Source organism: Anolis carolinensis, chromosome 2 (assembly GCF_035594765.1).
Source record: "Anolis carolinensis isolate JA03-04 chromosome 2, rAnoCar3.1.pri, whole genome shotgun sequence".
NCBI lineage: Eukaryota > Metazoa > Chordata > Lepidosauria > Squamata > Dactyloidae > Anolis > Anolis carolinensis.
The window spans coordinates 6,300,948-6,323,362 of NC_085842.1; the positions used below are offsets into that span (position 1 = coordinate 6,300,948).

Sequence of the window (22,415 nt, forward strand, 5' to 3'; positions counted from 1 at the left end):
CCCCAGACAACTGGTCTGTTCTCTCTTTGGGAAATCATCTCTTTGCTGAAGGAAAGGTTTCCTTCTGTCTTTTTCCAGGTTCTGCTGTGCCCATCTAGCAACTTCAAAGCAGGTAAATGGTGGTGGGAAGGCACAGGATCAAACATCATGGATAGGAAATCCAAGATTTTTTTTGGGGGGGGGGGAATTCTCCCTCCAAACTTCATACAGAAATTGACAAGGGGGGAGTTACAGGGCGGTGGTCCTGTCATTTATTTATTTTTTTATTTATTTACAGTATTTATATTCCGCCCTTATTCTCACCCCGAAGGGGACTCAGGGCGGATTACAATGAACACATATATGGCAAACATTCAGTGCCAAGAAACAAACAACATACAGTATAGACAGACACAGAGGCATTTAACATTTTTCCAGCTTCACGATTCCGGCCACAGGGGGAGCTGTTGCTTCACCGTCCACTAGTGGCTGTACTTCCTCATTCCTTTCCTCGTGTTTTGCTGGCAGTTTTATGGTGTTGTAAATTAGTTAAATTAGCCTCCCACATAAAGCGTACCTAAATTTCCCTACTTGACAGATGCAACTGTCTTTCGGGGCTGCATAGGTCAACAGCAAGCCAGGCTATTTAATGGTCGGGGGCTTAACCCAACCCGGGCTTTGAACTCATGACCTCTCAGTCAGTAGTGATTTATTGCAGCTAGTTAATAGCCAGCTGCGCCACAGCCTGCCCTGATATACCTCATTAAATGAAGAAGTGTTCCTGGGCACAATTTCCCTAACAGAAAATTTGGTGCCAGAGGTAGAAATAGCATGGAAAGGATAGGAATTGTTTCTACACGACAGAAATAAGTTTGACATTCTTCAGCAAACATTTTATTCAAAATTAACAATATACACATATGAAATGAAATAACTGATAACTTGAAGAAGTAAAGAACAACATTCTGAACCTTCTATAGACCACTCGAAAGATTCTTCCAAATTGGATCCAGAAAAGAAGTTTTCTTTTATCTGCCCACAATTTTCATTTCCATTCAGTTGACCAAATTAATAGATGTAGGCATTTTAAATCTGATATAGTCAGACAAATCTGCTTTTCTCTATTTTCCCCCACAATTTTTTATTGCAAAGATGTGAAGAACGGGGAAGGGCACAACAGTGGATATAGAACCAGGGCATTTTTAACATAATAATAAACTTTATTTGTAGACCGCCCTATCTCCTCAAAGGGACTCAGGGTGGTTTCCAACATTTATGGCAAACATTCAGTGCCAAGAAAGAAACATATGAACAAATTACATGAAAACAAAATAAGTCAAAAATAAAACAGCACTAAACTAAAACAGATTAGTTTAGTGATTACACCTTATTTTATTTTTTTGGTTACTTAGTATTTATTTTACTTAAGGGATGTTTGCTTTTACTGTTCTAATGAGCACAAATCCTATGCAAAATCATACTACAGTAGAGTCTCACGAATCCAACATAAACGGGCCGGCAGAACGTTGGATAAGCTAATATGTTGGATAATAAGGAGAGATTAAGGAGAAGCCTATTAAACATCAAATTAGGTTATGATTTTACAAATTAAGCACCAAAACATCATGTTATACAACAAATTTGACAGAAAAAGTAGTTCAACACGCAGTAATGCTATGTATTAATTACTGTATTTATAATTTTAGCACCAAAATATCACAATGTATTGAAAACATTGACTACAAAAATGCGTTGGATAATCCAGAACGTTGGATAAGCGAATGTTGGATAAGTGAGACTCTACTGTACATATTTTTGACAATAATATGGAAATCTCAAATATATATAGAAAGTCACTTTCTGTATATATTTCAGGTTTCAATATGAATGTCAAAAATACGTAGTATGATTCTGCATATGATTTTTGCTTCATTAGAACAGTAAAGATAAATATCACTTGAGTAAAATAAAACTTCCATCTTCGTTTTCGTCCACTGTTATTTAATATAAAAAAGGTTTCTATGATGTTAAAAAATGAGAAATAACACTTTTCCAATCTAAAAATGATAGAAAAGTGAGTGTACAGTGTATTGAAACCAAGAATATAGACAAGTTGAGAAATGGAAAATAGGAAGTGCCAATTAACACTTCCTATCCTGTCTCTTCTGTTTTATTCATAACCAAAAAATCTATCATTTTTGTCATAAATCTTATCTCTGGTAGATTAACATTCCAGGATCTCTAGGATATCATTGGAGATCCTGTTATTTATACAGCCAAGAAAACACACAACAACCCTGTTATTTTTGTCACTAACTTCTCTAATTTTTTTCTTTTCTTGTTATTCCTATATCCCTGCACTTCTAATTTTCCCTTAATGTTATAAACAAACCAATATTTTAATTTTCTTCTTTTAAATAGTCAATAAAAAAGCTGCCATTCATCTTCAAATTTGTAAGGATCTGGCAATTGTCTAAGCCTACTCAGTTTGTCCATCTCTGCCACATCCTGCATTTTTGCAATCCATAAATCTGCCTCCATTTTGATGGTGGCACTTGTTTAGTGAGGAATTCTGGTGGCAGCTGCAGTTATCTTGCCTGGTGGAGGCAGGGACACAAAGCTGAAAGAGGATTGGCTGGAGCCAACTCTCAAATGTTCTCCACTTAAATGTCTTCTAGAAAGAATGTAACATCCATCCTAAACAACCTATTTTTCCCCCTTGCATATTAAATGTTAGGTCTGCAAATACAGTTTCATAGTTACTAGACCTGAAAGGCAGTTTTCCTTCATCCCTTTGGACACAATTCGAAACCTTCCCCTGACCAAAAGCAGTCTCTGTGATATCTGGAATATTTCTTTGTTTGTCACACTCTAGTACAGCGTTTCTCAACCTGGGGGTCGGGACCACTGAAAGGTTCATGAGGGGTCACCAAAGACCATCAGAAAACACATATAATGTAAAGGACTATTTTACCCAAATTCCACCAGTGTTTACATCGGGGCATATTGAATATTTGTGCCAAGTTTGGCCTAGATCCATCATTGTTTGAGTCCACAGTGCTCTCTGGATGTAGGTGAACTACAACTCCCAACCTCAAGGCCATTGCCCACCAACCACTTCCAGTATTTTCTGTTGGTCATGGAAGTTCTGTGTGCAAAGTTTGGTTTAATTCTATCATTGGTGGAGTTCTGAATGCTCTTTGATTGTAGGTGAACTATAAATCCCAGCAACTACAACTCCCAAATGACAAAATCAGTCCCCCCAGCCCTACCAGTTTTCAAATTTGGGCATATCGGGTATTTGTGCCAAATTTGGTCCAGTGAATGAAAATACATCCTGCACATCAGATATTTACATTAGGATTTAGAACAGTAGCAAAATTACAGTTATGAAGTAGCAATGAAAATAATTTTATGGTTGGGGGTCACCACAACATGAGGAACTGTATTAAGGGGCCCTGGCATTTGGAAGGTTGGGAACCACTGCTCTAATGATATGTTAATTCAAAAGAAGAGAAGAAGTGATGTTTATTCCCATTATAACCCTTGAAGGATGTCATCCCCCCAAAACTCTGCTTACAAACCCTCCAGTGAGATCTTTTTCCTTGCTCGTTCTTCAATCTGTATGAAATGTCTCCTCATTCTTAAACATTTCCCTGTTTCACTTTCCCTAGTATAACTGGCAAATTTGCCATGGAAGAGAAGAAAGGAAGAATACATCCATCTAAACACTTCAAGGATTTCTCTGCTGATTTTCACCTTCTTGCCACCAGTAAAGATTTTGAGAATATTTTTGATTTCGGGGAGCTGGGATTGAGGCGATTTATGTTTTCTGCAGCATTTTAGGACGCATTTTGCAGCTGAAAGAATGAGCTTAGCTTTTTCATCTGATTTTTATAAATAGTTTATTCATACTCTGTTTAAATTGAATTGATCTGCTTTACATAAGAGGAAAACAATCGCTCTGGAATACATATATATTGCCTGCAGTGCTATTCGTTACTTATACATTATGAGTACAAACTGTCTCTTTTTGAATGGGTTCAGGGGGTATTCTCGTCCCCTTTGTGCCCACCTGTAGAGAAGTTATGTGTTAAACAGAGATTATTGATATGATTTTATTTATTTGTTTGTTAAGGGAAAAAAAGAGTTATATATTAGCAAGGAAAAGCCTAACATGGAAACTAGCTGGAAGCAGCATTTGGTAGGTTGCCATGGTAACACAGCTTCCCTTGGGAGAAAAGGGGCGTGGCTAAGATGACAGTTAGAGCAGATTCCCTTTTAAAAGTTAGTTTAGTTGCTGTGAGGGTTTAAAAAGGACAGTTGCGGTTAGGTTTTGGAAAGATTAGGAGCTGTGGAAATCAGCTAAGGACGGCAGCTTATGGTCACTCAGGGGAAAGGCTGGGAATATAAGCTGACCAGGGGAGTTTAGTATACTGTGTTGAAGAGAAGTTATTTAAGAAATATCCATTCAAGAAAGACTACATTGTAACTTAAGATCCGGAACGTTTACTGATTGAAACCATACGCTTATGTACCAAAAATAAACTTGAATTTTGTTATTGTTCATAAAGATAAGTCTCCTTGCCTTTCCGTAAGCCTGTTACCTCACGTTGGTGGCAGTTACCGTACCTATCTATATAAGTTACCGTACTTTTCTATATAAGTTACCGTACTTTTCTATATAAGTTACCATCTTTACTCATTTAAACCCAATCAGTTCCGTTATCCTTCCTTATCCACTAAATCATCCCTGTCATACATTCACACATCCTCCATCCCTCCCTCTCACACGCGCGCACATCTCCTCAATTGGAGGCAGTAGTGGGATTTAGACAAAGATTTCCCCCTGCCTGAGTTGAGTACCACAAATTGGGCTCTCTTCAATTGGTGGCAGCGGTAGGATAGAAAAGGATTCCATCCCTGTCACCACAGTTCTCCTCAGTTGGAGGCAGTGGTGGGATTCAGGAAAAGATTCCTTCCCTGCCTCACCTCTCTTCAATTGGTGCCAAGCGGCGGGATACGTTTAACATCTCAAACTAAGTGCCTTGAGACCGCATAGTAAGAAATCGTGAGGTAAAATTTAAGGAAAATGGCTACTAGACTACAAAAGAAATTAGCAGGAGAGGCTAGTGAATACCAAGGAGATAGTTCGGACTCTGAGCAAACCCCTGAGACAAGGGAAACCCTTAAATATAAAATTGAATTGAGAAAATTAGAATTGGAGGATAAGCAAAGAGAAAGGGAGGATAAGCAAAGAGAGAGAGAATGGGAGGAAAAACGATGGGAACAAGAGAAGGAATTGAAAATAATGCAGCTAGAGAAGGATAAGGAAATAGAACTGAGACAATTGGAATTGGAAAAAGAGAAATTGGCACTGTCTCAACCACACATTATTAACCAAGAAGGGAATGGTAGGACTGAAGCGTCTGATCTACTTCTGAAGAGATTCCCAAAGTTTAATAAAGATGATGATGTGGAAAAGTTTTTGATTTCTTTTGAGAGGTGCTGCAGAGATTTTGAAATTGATGAGGGAAAATGGATGCTTTATTTAAGACCCCAAATTTGTGGGAAATTGTTAGAAATATATGGTGATGTACCTGAAGAGTCACACAGAGATTATAATTTCTTTAAAAAGCAGGTACAACAGAAATTGCAACTCACACCTGAGTTTTATCGTTTAAAATTCAGATCTCTGAGGAAAGAAAAGCACCAAAGCTTCGCACAAGTAGCCTCAAAACAAGCTCAATTATTTGATAGTTGGCTCAGAACCTCAGAAGTGGAAAATTTTCAACAGCTGAGGGAATTAATTAAGTTGGAACAACTGTTTCAATTAGTGCCCTCAGATTATCGGTGGTTAGTTCAAGACAGAAAGCCATCAACTGCCAATGAAGCAGCTTCAATGACAGACCAATTAATCACTCTGAGGGAAGGATTTAGGAAGGATGAGGGACTAAGTGAGAGAAGGCAGAATAAACCGCCATTTTACAATTATCAAACACACACACAATACAAAAAGACGCCTGCAGTAGAAAACACCGCCTACAGGAGGCCTGAGGTAATTAATCAGACCAAACTTGAGGTAAAAGCAAGGTGCTATCAGTGTGGGAAGTCTGATCATCTAAAATACCAATGTCCTCTTTTAAGAAGAGATAAAACATCCTTCTTTATGAATAAAGAGCCCAAAGAAAATACTCTTAATGGTGATATTAAGTTGCTAAGCAGTACTGAGACTGTCCCTAAGGAGAAACAATGTTTATTTATTTTATCCGATGATTTTTCTGAAGATTATTTTGAGCCTATCACTATTGTGAACCAACAAAAACAAGGTTGGAGGGATACAGGATCCCAGGTGTGTGTTATCCACCCAAAATCGGTACCTCAGAAATATCAAAAGCCCACCTCTGAGATAAATCTAAAGGGTTTGGGACCAGCTGTACCAGCTGAGGTAGTATCTCTCCCAATTGAATACAATGGATGGAAAGGGATCTGGGACTTTGCAATTAGTTCAGATATCCCTCATGAATGTTTAATCGGCAATGAGCTAGCTAGACAAGTTAAGAACTGGAAAAAGTTGTGTGAGGAGAAGGAAGATTACAACAGAAGCCCTATTCAAGAAGCAGTGTGCTTACCTATTCAACCGGAATCTGAACAGGGTCCAGAATCCAGTTCCACCATTACCGAAATTGTTAGTAAAACGGGGAGTTCAAAAAATTAAACAAGCTCAGGAGGAAGATGAATCCCTGAAGCCTTTATTTAGACAAGCCAAAAATATTCCGGAATCAGCAGAAGAACTACCCAATAAATTTGTCACAAAAGATGGTGTGCTTTACAGAGAAAGCAAAAGTTTGAAATCAGAAGAAAGGTCAGAAATACATAGTCAGAGTTTCACTGAAATTGAAAGGCAAGCGCAGGTGGCTGAGAAACTGAAGGAGCAACAGGCAGAGCGGTTGGGCATGGGCTTGGTGTCCAGGAGCTCTATTTCTCACTCTGTCCTCTCTGAGATGCAAGTGATAGAACAAGAAACGCCAGTGACTACAAAGTCCACACAGTCCCAGCTAGATCTCTTTGAAGACATCGGAAGCTTCACATCTGGACCACCAAAGTACAAAGATAATCCTTTTTCATTAGGCGATGCCTTCAGCTCACAGTGGGAGACAGACAACTCCTCTTGGGAAATGGACAAAGGGGAGGAGGAGGCAGACATTGCCATCTCCAGCATCCGGCCTATTGGTGACAGACCCATTAACAGAAGAGAGACAGAGAGCAAGATATCAGTAGTGGAGTCCAATGAAGCTCAGCAGAAGTTTGCAGGGGCCAAAGTCATCTCATCTGATATGTTCTTTGGACGGGAAGCTGATACAGTTCCAGTGGCTGAATATTTGACCGATCTTCAGTCAACAATGAGAGTGGCAAGAGACATCGCACAAGAACATCTAGCTGTAGCCCAGCAGAGACAGAAGAGCTACTATGACAGGTCAGCCAAACCAAGAAGCAAGCGGAGGTTATTTTTCGATGGAGAGAGTGGTAAAGACCCTGACGTGATGGGGATTGGTAGTTTTAACTATCAGCAGTTTACTTTCAAGATTCTACAAAAATGTTTGGACAATGTTTCGCAGGACTTCTTAAATTACTCTTGGAAGTTTCGCAAAAAAACATTTTGGGACAGAGAGAGTTCATTGTGTTGCTGGGAAGGACGAGTGTAATTATCCCCAACAACATGTTAACCTCTGGAATGCTCCGCAGAAGGAAACATCGATGAACTGTGCCAGGTGGCATGAAGAAGATCCCTATGAAATGTACTGAGTATCGGAAGATGTTTAGTCCAGTGTATAAATAAAGACTTGGGGAATAACCCTGAATGAAAATTAAACTGTTACAAATATGATTTATGGAAAATGTATTTTTAAAATGTCTTTTAATTTAGGTTTGTGAATCTTAACAATGGGAAAGGTGACCAATACGTTTATGGTTTGTATGTTGAATGGTAAGATATGGACATGTTATGTGTATATGCAACAGTGAAGGTTTGTATTTTATGATTTATGTATTGTATCTAACTTTGTGTTTTATTTCAGAATACTGTTGTGTATGTATATATGTATTTATTAATTATTTTTGCCCATTCTAGGCATAGAAAAGGCAAAAATAATCTTTCTAAGGGGGGAGGTGTAGAGAAGTTATGTGTTAAACAGAGATTATTGATATGATTTTATTTATTTGTTTGTTAAGGGAAAAAAAAGAGTTATATATTAGCAAGGAAAAGCCTAACATGGAAACTAGCTGGAAGCAGCATTTGGTAGGTTGCCATGGTAACACAGCTTCCCTTGGGAGAAAAGGGGCGTGGCTAAGATGACAGTTAGAGCAGATTCCCTTTTAAAAGTTAGTTTAGTTGCTGTGAGGGTTTAAAAAGGACAGTTGCGGTTAGGTTTTGGAAAGATTAGGAGCTGTGGAAATCAGCTAAGGACGGCAGCTTATGGTCACTCAGGGGAAAGGCTGGGAATATAAGCTGACCAGGGGAGTTTAGTATACTGTGTTGAAGAGAAGTTATTTAAGAAATATCCATTCAAGAAAGACTACATTGTAACTTAAGATCCGGAACGTTTACTGATTGAAACCATACGCTTATGTACCAAAAATAAACTTGAATTTTGTTATTGTTCATAAAGATAAGTCTCCTTGCCTTTCCGTAAGCCTGTTACCTCACGTTGGTGGCAGTTACCGTACCTATCTATATAAGTTACCGTACTTTTCTATATAAGTTACCATCTTTACTCATTTAAACCCAATCAGTTCCGTTATCCTTCCTTATCCACTAAATCATCCCTGTCATACATTCACACATCCTCCATCCCTCCCTCTCACACGCGCGCACATCTCCTCAATTGGAGGCAGTAGTGGGATTTAGACAAAGATTTCCCCCTGCCTGAGTTGAGTACCACAAATTGGGCTCTCTTCAATTGGTGGCAGCGGTAGGATAGAAAAGGATTCCATCCCTGTCACCTCAGTCCTCCTCAATTGGTGGCAGCGGTGGGATCAAAAAGATTCCATTCCCTGCCTCACCTCTCTTCACCACCCAAAACCTGTTCATTCTTGAGGGATCACTGCTGCTTTTTTAAAAAAAAAATGTGATGGGTTGTTTGGAGAACTTCCTTGAATTTCTAGCTCTCAATTGTTGTAACTTCTACAAAATTAGGGGTTTTTGTGGGGGGGGATACGGGTTTTCATATATACAAACAAGCACTGAATGTTTTTCTTAACTAGTTGCATCCATAAATAATGAAGCTAACATCTTTTAAAAGTTTTGCTATATGATCATGTATCTGACCTTTTAAATGTCTGTAGTAATTCGGATGGCAACAAATAAAGAGAATTTTCCCCCTTTTATCACTGTTGTTGCTTGCTTCTTCAATGTGTTATCATCTGCTGAAGTGTTATCACTTTCTTCCTTAATGGCAAGGGTATTCTAGAACTGGAGTCCCCAAAGTAACTTTTCTATGGTCTGGCCTCAGCTAGCAAGACTTGACTTCACCATGAGAATAACTTTAAAACCAACAAAGACTCACGATCCTTCTGTCACCAGACTTGATGTCTTTCAGTTTCAGAAAAACTGAAACCACAGATTTCAGAAGTCAAAGAGTAGTCATTCTCACTTTATTTTACAAAATAACTTTTTTTTGGCTTCTACAGGTTGGAAAATCAAAAGTTCTATATCAGGGATGCTGATCCCAAATAAATGTAACTTAAACCAATGCATCCCTAACTTTTTGTTTACCTGGATCACACCCCCAGATGTGTTGCCCAATAATGAGAAGGCCTATCTTGAAACTACATCTAGAGAAAACCCTGAAATTCATGGAGTTGCACATAAGTCAACAGGCAACTTTCAAGGCATATACACACAGCTCACTTAGATGTGTTCTTTGATGTGACTTCCTTTCAAAAATGGCACCAGAGACAAAAACAAAATGGAAAGAACACAGATAGGTTTCTACACCACCACAATGCCCCTCTCCCCCAATAACAGTTCAACAGATTTCAGCAAACATCCAAGTCTCCGCATGGAGCTGGAGCTGATAAAGGGAGCTCATCCACACTCTCCCCAGGTTGGATTTGAACCGGCAACCTTCAGGACAGCAACCCAACCTTCAAGTCATCAGTTCTGCTGGCACAAGAGTTTAACCCAGCATTCTTGTACCTTGGGAAGTCTGACTTGGCCACGGTGATCCATGCTCTGGTTACATTCTGAATGTATTACTGCAACATGCTCTACATGGGGTTGCCTTTGAAGACTGTTCAGAAGCTCCAAATGGTCCAACGGGCGGCACTTGGGGACCCACAGGTTGAGCACCACTGCTCTAAACGGTTCTGGCCCAGCTTACCTATCCGACCACGTTGGAAATTAAGATCATCCGGGTAGGCCCTACTCTTGGTCCCACCTCTTTCCCAGGAGCGACTGGTGGGAACGAGAGGCAGGGCCTTCTCAGTGGTGTCAATGACATCAGATCAGCCCCCCCCTCTCCTAGCCTTTAGAAGAAAGGTAGAAACTTGGCTGTGAGATCAGGCTTTTAGTGAATAGGCCAGTGCAATAAGAGGGGCTCAATGTGTAAAAGACTTGGGTTGAGAGGGCATTGCTGACTCCAGGCTGCTCTCCTCTCACTCCCTCCATTTGGTGCGGATTCACAATGCGACACAACCCTCCCCCCCCCCTTCCCCCCCCCCCTCCTCCTGCCAAGCCCAGCTTGGAAGCGGATTCCAGGAAAGACTTGGCCCACTTTCGCTTTCCCTTTGCTGACATTCTCCGCCTGCGGCCGGGCTTCTCCCCAGCACCCGGTGACGACACATGATCTCCGTTTCCCTATTGGCCGAGTCTTTCCCGTTCGGCCAATCCCGGGCCTCCATCTGGGGGCGGACAGAAGAGGGAGGAAGATTACAGAAGCGCTAAAGAGTTTGGGCCCCTGGTGGTAGCAAAACAAGCTCTTATCTTTTGATCCGGAGAAAGAAGAGACTACTGCGTTGCTGTGAGTTTTCCACACTGTCCGGCTATGTTCCAGAAGCATTCTCTCCTGACATTTCACCCACATCTATGGCAGGCATCCTCAGAGGTTGTGAGGTATATTAGAAACGAGCCAAGTGGGGTTTATATCCCTGTGGAATAACGTCCAGGGTGGGAGAAAGAACTCTTGTCTGTTGGAGGCAAGAGTGAATGTTGCCATTGGCCAGCTTGATTAGCATTAAATAGCCTTTAAGGAAAAGGAGGCAAGAGGGAGGCAGAGAAGACTTAAAAGCAGAAAAGAAAAAAATGAAATGGCAAACTCAGCAACTGGAAATGCCCTGGTGAGGCCAACCAAGGCACTCTTTCCTGTTGTGAACAGGTGGGTGAGTCTACCTGTTCACCTTTTTCTCCCTTTTCCTCCGTCCTTCCTTCCCTCCCTCCTCTTCTAGCCAACCAAATCCATGCAGGAGGCACAACATTCAACACAACCACACAATAAACAACAGAGCCTTCCTTCTGGGTCCTTGGAGGCTTTTAAGCAGAGGCTGGATGGACATTTGTCTGGGGTGCTTTGAATGCGATTTCCTGCTTCTTGGCAGGGGTTGGACTGGATGGCCCATGAGGTCTCTTCCAACTCGACTATTCTATGAACTTATTTTCCCAAAGAGGGAGAGCAGAGCAGCAGCAATCAGGCAAAACCAGGCAAAGCAACCCATTAGCAGTGACAACAAGCCAGGCAGGGAGGACAGTCCTCTCCCACTGGGACCACCCCAGCAACACTGTCTTCAAACCATGATGAGTAGGTCCGTAACACAAAATAAAGACCTAATTAAATCAAATTTCTATTTTAGCTACAAAATTTCAAGTCTAAAAAACCTGAAAATGACTCTTAATTTAGTAATTACAAAAGAATACCATGGGCCTGTTGGAAACACTTGAAAACTGTGTCAATACAATTTGACAGAAATCAGGCTCCATCCATAAACTGGCCAAAGCATAAAGCCGAACACTTAAGCCTGCAATAAAATGAATGCCTTCAAATATACTGGGAAAAGCTTACAGCCTAATCAGAGGCCTAAACAAAATGAAGTTTTCCAAATACAGCAGAGTCTCACTTATCCAACATTCGCTTATCCAACGTTCTGGATTATCCAAAGCATTTTTGTAGTCAAAGTTTTCAATACATCATGATATTTTGGTGCTAAATTCGTAAATACAGTAATTACTACGTAGCATTAATGTGCAATGAACTATTTTTTCTGTCAAATTTGTTGTCTAACATGATGTTTTGGTGCTTAATTTGTAAAATCATAACCTAATTTGGTGTTTAATAGGCTTCTCCTTAATCTCTCCTTATTATCCAACATATTCGCTTATCCAATGTTCTGCTGGCCCGTTTATGTTGGATAAGTGAGACTCTACTGTATATACCAGCAAAGGTCTAAAGCCCAACATGAGGCCTGAAGCAAAGTGGCATCCTCCAAACAGATTGGTAAAGACATAATGCAAAAAATGAAGCCTGAAACCAAATGTGGCCTCCAAATATACAGTTAAGATACAAAGCCTAACATGAAGTCTGAAACAATATATTTGCAAGAACTTAAAGCCTGACATGAAGAAATCTTTTTTCAAAAACTCCTTTATGGATATCCCCAATGGAAGCATTTCACAGGAGAGAAATTGGAGGTGACATTTGGCCAAAATATAGAGAGTTGTTGGAAAAAATTATGAGCAAGTATGAATTAAAAAGTTTAGAAGAGATTAATCGAAGATTTAAAAAGTGGGATGGTTTCAATACTTGCAAATTAAAGAAATATATAATAAGGACAATAAACTTGTATTTGAAGAAAAAGAAACATTTTGGGATAAAATAATGAAAATGGATAGGAAAGTTATAACCAATATCTATAAAAAGATATTGGAATGGACAACAGAGACGGAAACTATTAAAGACTTGCGGTAAAGTGGGCAAGTAACATAGGAAGACCTATAAAAATTGATGAATGGGAAAAAGTGTGGAATTATAGTTTGAAATTAACCTATGCCGCAGATATAAAAGAAAACTGGTTCAAAATATTATATAGAATCTATCTGACTCTCCAAAAACTATCCAAATACTATAAAAAAAGTATCCAATAAATGTTGGAAATGTGGGGACAAAGATGGTACTTTCTTCCACTGCTGGTGGTCATGTAAAAGAGCAAAGGTTTATTGGGCCAAGATACATTAAAAAATTCAAAAAATGCTACAAATCAATATAAAAATGGACCCAACATATTATCTATCAGGACTACTAGATATCAAGATAGATAAAAATAAAGAAACTCTATTTAATTACTTGACTACAGCCGCAGGAATGGTATATGCTAAGCTATGGAAAAACAAAGACACCCCGGAATTCAATAGGTGGCACACCAAAATTCTAGAGATTATGAATATGGATAGGCTAACATATTTACTAGCAAATAATCATGGCAAGCCAAAGAAACAAACAAACCACGACCAAGTTATTACCTCTTAACATGAGGCATGCAATAAAATGTAGGCCTCAGGCTGGATATACACTGCCCTATATCCTAGGATCTGATTCCAGATTATCTGTTTATCCCAGATTATCTAGCAGTGTAGAAGGGAAGCCCTAATTCCCCATGAGGAACCTGCCTCCTACCTCATGCTGAAGCAAGACGACAGCTGGGGACGTAACAGCCTTAAATAGCCTGCAGCTCCTCCCCTGTCATATGACTGGGCCAGCAAAGCCAACCAGCCCCATTCATGGTCTCATTCATGGGGGACTTCAAATGCTTCCCCCATATGCCTTATGCTTTGCCTGCTGACTACTGCTACAACTTGTTCGCTTCCATTATGTTGGCTATTGTTGCTATTGCATTGTAAATTGGCAGAAAGGTAGGTCATGAGTATGAATAAATTGTCAAAATTTGGTTGCAGTTCTAGAAGGACTCTAATTTTTGCTTCTCGTAGACTTAGCAATCGGATAACCCAGGAATAGGCCAACTTCGGCACTCCCTCCAGGTGTTTTGAACTTCAACTCCCCCAATTTACTGGCTGTTAGGAATTGTGGGAATTGAAGTCCAAAACACCTGGAGGGCCCAAGTTCACCCATACCTGGTCACCCGGTCACCGTCAGTTTGACCATGCCTGGGATAACTAGTTAAAATTCATGAGTAAACCAGTTTGGTTTTTTAAAAACCCAAACATTTTTAGGGTGGTTTGAACCCCTAAACAACCCCTTTGGCTACAGGCTTGCCCCCAGGAGCCAGAGGAGAGGGACGTAACTCCACCCAAACCAAAGAAGGAACCAAAACTGGAACACAAACACAGGGTATTGACAATCGATGTGAAGGGAGGCAGCCTGGACTAAAAAGGGGTGTGATCACTTGCTTACTCATGAGTAAACCACCCCCACCCCCAAGTTGCTTAGAAAGGAAAATGCATCACAGGGATTGTACTATGGAAGGAGGTCCATGGGGTGATATCCCTTGGGAATTCTAGGGTTTCAGAAGGCAGTCACTTTTGGTGTCATCCCCTTTGCCCTGCAGCCAGATACCCAAAAAATGCCAGAAGCAACACCACAGTACCAAGAAGACCATACACTGACTCATGTATAAATCATTTTTTCTAGTTGGTTTTGTCAACATGTTTATTACTTATATACACACGGTAAGAACATACATCTCAGTCAAACCCATTTAAATCCTCCTTAAAATCCCCTCTAAACTTAAAAAAAGTTGCCTTTATTTGTCTTAATATCTGACAACTATATAATGTCTCCTGATTCCTGTGGAGTCCATTTTCTCCTTCTGGCAGATTCTATTCGGGATCCAATGTCTTATTAAACATATCCTTGGCACCCAGAAAAGGGTACAGAATTCTTTGACCACAAAGCGTCGTCCTCCTCTCCAATGTCACTCAGTGGAGCTCCTCTGGACCAGCCTGAAGTAGGGGCCCCTCTGGCCCAAAAGTTCAGAGTGAGTCCCTTCCTCGACAACCTGTCCACCTTCCAGCACCACAATTTTGTGAGCGTTCTCCACCGTCTGCATCCGATGAGCGATCACCAGCACTGCCCGGGCCTGGCGGCTTAGTACCGACTGCTGGATCTATGGGGAAGAAATGTTTTATCAGCATTACAAGCTTTATGTGTCTCGCTTCCTTAAACACACAAAGATCCTCTTCCACCACAGATAGAAGAGTCACCAGGCTACTTAGTGTTCATTCACAACTTGCAATGTCTTCAGCATTGAATACTGCAACGTCGTAACCACCAAGGATGAAGGGAGATGTTTTTCCCTTTTTAAAGTGGAGCGTAGCTTGACTTAAAATGTACGTACTAGAGGCTTGAATGATAGAAAACGGTAACAAGTTTATTGATGTACATATGCTTAACGGTTTCAATGTTGCTTCTGTCTTAGAGGTACACTTCTTTATAATGATAACATTCAATGAAACAACTCTCAAGAGGACTATTTCTTCCTTTAAGCAGTGTAACTTTTTTCCTTCCAACTGATGTTTCTTATTTTAACTGATCACTACAGACTTCTACTGGGATTTCCTTCCCTTTGTTACTCAAACTACTAATTTACTACTAATTTAAATAAGTCACTTGACCTATTTAAAACGACACAGGCTAGAACCTGAACTTTCCTGATTTTCAATAACTTAGAACCAGCCTTCCCTGTGGTTCCCTGACCACAGACTGACTCTTTTTTCAAAATCTGCCCTCTCTTACCGAACGGCAGTTGGCTCCACCCTCGTTTCTATGGCAACCCGCCTCAGGGTGCTGAACTGGCTACCAGTCCTTCAAGCAGTGCTAACTCAAATACTTACCTTTTTTTAAAAAAAAAAACTCTACCTACAATTAAACATAACTGTAAACCAAAATCCACAAAATACTCTTTGTGATAACTTTGTAAGGAAGGCTATATTTATGGGATGTTGTATATAATCCACAAGAAATGATGTTCCCATCATACTTAACAGAAGTGATCTCCGAATGAAGAAGAGCTGCAAGCAGCAGAGATTGTTTACAGAAGGAGTTGGGGACAACAGCAGCTGCTTTCCAAGCAATAAGAGAATGGACCCTCATCGACTGCAGCAGCTGCTTTCTGGGGAAGAGGGTAGGGTGGGTTGGGTCAGAAGTCACAGTATAGCTATGTAATGATGATGACTACTCATCTGTACGTCTACAACAGGATTCCAGATGATATTGTCATCTTCATCATAATTATCATTATATACCTCCCCTCTGCTAACATGAGACTTAAGGCAGCGTACACCATAGTTAAAACAAGATAGAATTTCATTACCTTGATTTATCCCTCAGCTTTTCATCAAAACTGCAGCCCAGGGGAATTTACAAATTAAAATTAATTTTAAAATATAAGTAGAACTATGAAAACAATTATTAAGTGCAGGGGTCACTCAGTATCTGCTGAAGCTTAATTTAAGGACATCCCATCGACACCAAAATCAATGGAAGCTCAAGTTCCATTCTACTATAAAATGGGGCTGTAAATCAGTGTCGCTTGCATGAAGTGAAAAATTAAGATTTATTTTTTGAAACACACACACACACACACACACACACACACACACACACACACACACATATATATATATATATATATATATATATATATATATATATATATATATATATCTCAAGCTGTAGAAATCCCAGCCAGTTTACCAGCTGTTCCTGGGAGTTGAAGGCCAAAACATTTGGGAACCTACAGGTTGAGAACTACTGCTGTAGGTGGTTGACTCCACCTATGGATATGGAGGGTTGACTATATTTGGGGAACCCAGACTGATTATTTCTATATGGCTTAGCCATGGCCGACCTGTGGCTAATGTCCTCCCACTCCAATCCACTGGATACTCACCGCAGCTTCACTCTCCACATCCAGGGCACTTGTGGCTTCGTCCAGCACCAAGACCTTTGGCTTCCGAATCAGGGCCCGGGCAATGGCCAGGCGTTGCTTCTGCCCTGCAGACAACTGGCCTCCCTTCTCCCCGACATCTGGAAGGAAGGAGAGAGAAAGAGGCAGGAGGTCAAGCTTGCCCACAGAAGAGTCTTCACAAGAAAGGAAGGTCATGATGGAGTTAAACGTGGATTCCTGGGTTCCGTTTAAGAAAGGAATTGAAGAGGGGAGGCAACAGGGCAGACTAGAAGACAGTCAGCCAGTCTGCCCTGTCCTGCCCCTAATGGCAACCCCAAGGGAAATCTATCATGGAGTTTTCTTGGCAAGATTTATTCAGAAGAGTTTTGCTTCTTCCTTCCTCCAAGGCTGGGAGTGAGACTTGCCCATGACTGAAAAATTTCAACACTGATCCCCAGAGTCATTGTCCAGCACTCAAACTCCTACACAATGCTATCTATTATGAATGGAGGGCGAAAGGGAGAAACATATCAAGAGGAAGGTGTGTCACGCCAACCCTGACTGGGACCACCTTCCACCTTGAAACCGATGTCCTCACTGTGGAAGAACATGCGGGTAAATAATAGGCCTCTATAGCCACCCACAGACCCACCACCAAGACCCTACACTTGGAAGGCAATCATACTCAGCCACGAGGGATCGTTTAAGTAAGGAAGGAAGTATTCCCTTTATTCCTGCCCAAACTTCTTCTTCTACACAGGTATTATGATTTACACTGGCATACCACTCCTAAACATGAGGTTCTATTTTCTACTTTGATTTCTGAGGTTTCTTAGCTGTAAATAGGCCTCTATATGTCTCCGTTTAGAGAAGCCATCTCTGCCATAGGCTAATTGTATACTTGCTCATTTCTCCCCAATCCCTTACTGTTTGAGAGAGTTTCAATGGTTGGTGTAAACTCATAGCATATGGCTCAGGGCTGGCTGTAAGGCTAGGGACAAGGATAGTTGGATTTTCTGAAGGGCTCTGGAGTTTTTCACAATAAGAAGTAACAAATAACACAGACCTGCACCGAACCCTCCTTCCAGCTCATGGATAAATCCCAAGGCATTGGCTTCTTCGGCTGCAGCAGTCACTTCCTCCATGCTGCAGTCCTCCACCCCATAGGCAATATTGTCCCGAATGGATCCAGAGAAGAGGATGGGCTCTTGACCCACAAGTGCCACCTGCAGACAGGAAGAAACCATTGATATGGAATAATGCTTTGTTGGACCTATGGGGAAAATCCTTTGTGGGAGAGTACAGTGGTGGCAAGAGTGGACTGTATTCATTACACAGATTTCTAACCATCTTTGTGGTAGATTCCATGAGCCCAACTAGCTGGTGTTTTGCTTGTTCTTTAGCTTTTATTTGGCCTTAAAACCTTAAGGTGAATTTTTAAAATTGGAGATGATATAAATTGATTATATTACTTATTAATAAAGGAAATCCCCACTTATCTGACAGGGTAAGTACTGGACCACTATCAGAAAACAAATTGATTGAAAAGTGGAACCCAGGGTTTTTTAAACTCACAAATGCAAAACTAAACTAAGCTAAATCAATTACCAAGTCAACTGATAGTGCGAAACTGCCAAAAAAAGCATTAGCATTGGTTGAAAGAGCAGAAAGTGAAAGTGCAAAACATGGCTATAATTTAGATCCAAAAATGAGTTGTCAAAAAGTGTGTAGGTGGTATAAGTAGAAGCAGCAGTTCTCCAAGTAAAATTATATTTTCTATTAGAACAAAAGACTCATTGCACCTGCTAAATCACAGATCTGCATTATTGCCCTGAGTAAAATTCTCATTTCCTCCACTTGATGAAGGAATCAGTGTGAAAGGTGTTTCCCATTTCTGTATCAACAGGAAAACCAAAGGGATTGACTTTTCTTCCAACAGCTTTTATTCACTGTTTGGTTAAGCTAAGTCAGCTCTTAAACACCAAACCCATAACAGGGTGCAACATAGTTTTATGTCTTGTTTTTTAGGCCTATTCCCAGGATTACTGGGGGCACTGATTCAGAAAATTGCATTGGATAGACTGCATTGGATCTAGTTTCCTAGATATGGTGATCATGGTTTTCTATGACAAGCAGATGAAGAGTGGCAGATGGCATATGTTCTGTATCTCAACAATACAGTTGATAGGGGAAAACTGGTGCCATTTTTGGAATCAACTGGTCAAAAATATCCAGAAAAAGATCTAACATTTGGGGCACCAGGGTACTGGCCAATGAAACTATCACTCATTCATGTTTCACTATATACTCAGAGATGATACCCAACTTTCCCCTAGTGTTTGATAAACCAAATCTTCCAAACAAGGATGGAAAACTGCAAGAAAAATATTCCCCACTTTTGGTCCTCAGCCAGTCACAGCCAGGGAGTTTCATGTGCCCCAGGAAACACTCTCCACTCAGATTTAAGATGAGTAGACTAAGAGGTGTGCAACACAAGTTGCTATGTTATGCCACATCCTGTGGCTCCTCACCTGCCGGTGTAGATATTTGTGTTCATACTCCTGGATTGGGATGTCATCCAACAAGATCTCCCCCGACTGGGGCTCAAAAAACCGTTCCAGGAGGGCCACGCAGGTGCTCTTCCCGCTGCCGTTCAGCCCCACCAGCGCCGTCACCTCCCCGGGATGAAGATCAAAAGAGACATTCTGTAGGGGGAGGATGAAGGCAGTTTGTGAAAGGTAAAGTGAGAAGAGGCCGAGAGAAAAGTGCATACTGATTTGCACAGAAACATCCTTTTGTCCAAAGATATATAGCAATACCTTTACAACTTGGACGTCAGGGCGAGAGGGATAGGAAAAAGAAATGTTCTTGAAGGAGACGTGCCCTCGGAGGACCTCTGGAGCCAACATCCCCTCTGTACGAACTGAAGGCTCCCGGCGAAGGTATTCGAACACCTTTTTAGCAGCCCCCACATTGCTAAGGGCATCTCCATATATATACATTAGGGTCTGAAAAAGGAGGAAGAAAAAAAACAGGGCTAAACTAAATACATAGGCAGGGGAGGCAGCACTATTGTTGTAGTAGAGCCTGTAAGTAATGTTGCAAGCAATAGCATGAGTACCAGAAGGGGGAAAAGGGCTACTCGCGAGCAGGAGTCAGATGAAGAATAGCAAAGGAAAAGGATCCGGGATATACTTATGACACCTACTGATGAAGACTCATTCGAAGGGTTTTCTAGTGGCGGGGAGTCAATGAGCGAGGAAGGATATGTGGTGGATGGGAATAGAGGCACAAAGAGGGTTACTCGGGAACAGGAATCAGATGAAGAACGGGAGAGAAAGAAGATCCGGGATATACTTATTTCTCCCACAGATGATGAGTCGTTTATGGGTTTCTTTGGGAATGATGGGTCTGGAAGTGATGAGGATGGGGAGGACACAGTGGATTGGACTAAGGTACAAGAGATAAGGGATATATGTGCAGAGCCAACCTCTAGTGACACCTTTGTGGGGTTTTCGGGACATGACGATTGGCAAACGGGAGATACATCTGAATCATGGGGAAGCTTAAGTCTTGACAAGAGATGGAGGAACTGGAGGGATGGAAATAGGGGTTCACGTGTGAAGACAAGGTCAGCTGTAAGAGATGGTGATGGGGTGGAGGCCAGCTCATCATCAGATGATGATGTGTAAGATAAAAGTAGGCTCTGAAATGGGGAACCTTTGCAGAAGGCAAAGTTATTATTGTATCGTATGTATTTGTCGCTGCCTGTTCTCGTGTTGGGTTTTGAGTCCGGTTTCTGCAGCCTGGAGTTCGTGTTACCTGTGGATCTTCGACTTGGACTGACTCCTCGTGAGTGTGGCTTTCTCCCTTCCTGGATTGTGGACTGACTTGACGACGACTCTGTTTGGCAGACTTGGAAATGACGTCTCTTTGGGCTCCCCCCCTCCCCCCCCCCCCCCCCGCGAGGACTCTTGGACTTCGGCTCGCTTTGGCAACTCCACCTTGCCGTTAACTCTTTGGGTGCAGTGCTGTTTGTTGGAACTCTTTGTGTACAACTGTGATGACCCATGGGCCTTGTAGTCCTGCTCAGGACATTGTAATTCCTGATGAAGATGAAAACTTGGGTTTTTTACCTTCCCAGTCTGAACTGGATTCTTCTCAGCCAGATCTTTCCCAGGCAGATCTGGGAACCTTGCACCTGCAAGAAAGTTGTCTCCCAGAAGTATGTCAAACAAGCCCAGAGCCTACTTCTCCCGTATTCTTGCGCCGGGAGTTTTGTAAACAACAGAGAAGTTTGGAATCAGCTTCGCGCAGGAGTGCGAGGATTGCAGCTAAGAATGTGGCCAATTAAGACTGCTTCTCGTGAGAATCTTTGGGGAGTCTCACATCTGGTCTCAGAGTTTAGCTTTCGGTTCTGATTCCCAGAGAACTGCTTCGGCGGGAAAGTTAGACTCTATTTAGGTGTTTTACCCGCGTAGTAACTTCGCGGAGTCAATTTGTCAGCCTACGGAGCGAGTTGTGTCTGGACAGCGCGCTCCGATTCAAGCCTCGCTCCTGCTCAAGCCTTGCCTTGCTATCCAGCCTTCGCCTTGCTTCCCAGCCTTTGTTTATCTACGGACTTTGCCTTGTTTCCCAGGATCAATCCTTGCCTTGTTCCACGGATTTTATCAAGTTATTCCACGGACCTTGCTCTTGTTCTTAGTTACCTTGTTCCACGTTCAAGCCTTGTTTCAAGTATCAAGTTATTTCCTAGCCTCGCTCAAGTTTCATGGACTAAAGGACCTTGTCATCTCCCCTCACTTTGCTTGGCAAAGTGAGTGTTTCGGTTATTGGATTACAACTTTGGACCTTAATATTTCTTATTGGACATTGCTTTTTTGGACTAATACTGACCTTTCCTGAAAGGTCTAATTCTGGACCATTTTCTACACTTGTTTTTATTAACTTTATATATTCCTTCAATAAAGATATTAGATAGATTCTGGCCTCTGTGTATGGTTATTGGTGCTCTGCAGCCTGGGTCTTGACAGTTTGACTCCGCCACCCTAAGCACCAATTAACCTCGGCCAGAATGTCTACCGGAGTCGTACCTGGGCCGAGCGGCCAGCCGATTACCTACACCATCGACAAGGATGAGGTGGACCGAATCCGTGATAAGCTCAATGCACAGGATGGAGAAATAAGGGGTTTGAAGGAACGCGGAATTCGTCTTCCGGCCATGGCGTTGCCAACCAAGTTTACTGGAGAAGCTTCTAAGGTTCATGTCTTCCGTCGCCAATGTCAAGCTTATCTAGAGGCCCGTGCTGCCGAGTTTCCCCAAGAAGACATCAAAGTGGCATGGGTTTACAGTCTTCTAGACGGGCCAGCGGCCAGCTGGGCGACGGCACTGTACGACCAAGCCTCTCCACACCTAAGATCAGCGCAACACTTCTTGGACCACCTCAAGGAGACTTGGGGAATCGAGGACAATTTGGAGGCAGCCGGTCACAAACTCCGTCGCCTTTTCCAAGGAGACAGACCTATGTCTCAGTATATAGCCG

The 22,415-nt window shown here is 41.6% G+C and overlaps 3 protein-coding genes and 1 long non-coding RNA gene across 8 annotated transcripts in view; 2 read left to right on the top strand and 2 right to left on the bottom strand.

The window, feature by feature from the left end:
- Positions 1-13,914, top strand: part of LOC100559565 (H-2 class I histocompatibility antigen, Q9 alpha chain) — an 80,962-nt gene extending 67,048 nt beyond the window's left edge. For 2 of the 4 annotated variants that reach the window (XM_062972936.1, XM_062972938.1), the window contains exons 8-9: positions 79-112; positions 3,654-3,783. In XM_062972936.1, the coding sequence (XP_062829006.1) occupies positions 79-98 (20 nt within the window). In that variant the 3' untranslated portion in view covers positions 99-112; positions 3,654-3,783. Of the gene's footprint in view, positions 1-78; positions 113-3,653; positions 3,784-13,586 lie in introns of those variants that run through there. The other 2 variants (XM_062972937.1, XM_062972940.1) reach the window with 2 other exon arrangements.
- Positions 3,879-9,757, bottom strand: LOC134296893 (uncharacterized). Its single transcript, XR_010003715.1, has 2 exons — positions 9,056-9,757; positions 3,879-4,054 (listed from the first exon to the last, which is right to left on the bottom strand). It is a non-coding gene; the product is annotated as an uncharacterized LOC134296893 (long non-coding RNA).
- Positions 6,936-9,127, top strand: LOC134296892 (ADP-ribosylation factor GTPase-activating protein 2-like). Its single transcript, XM_062972955.1, has one exon. It carries the CDS (start codon positions 6,936-6,938, stop codon positions 7,683-7,685), a length of 750 nt encoding a protein of 249 aa, XP_062829025.1. The 3' UTR covers positions 7,686-9,127.
- Positions 13,915-14,602: 688 nt separating the features above from the next.
- The window catches only part of tap2 (transporter 2, ATP binding cassette subfamily B member), a 30,154-nt gene continuing 22,341 nt past the window's right edge, over positions 14,603-22,415 (bottom strand). The window contains exons 8-12 of one of the 2 annotated variants that reach the window (XM_008123835.3): positions 19,692-19,880; positions 19,404-19,577; positions 17,939-18,098; positions 16,876-17,012; positions 14,603-15,090 (exon numbers count right to left, since the gene is read on the bottom strand). In XM_008123835.3, coding sequence (XP_008122042.2) covers positions 14,899-15,090; positions 16,876-17,012; positions 17,939-18,098; positions 19,404-19,577; positions 19,692-19,880 — 852 coding nt within the window. In that variant the 3' untranslated portion in view covers positions 14,603-14,898. The other variant, XM_062972933.1, reaches the window with a different exon arrangement.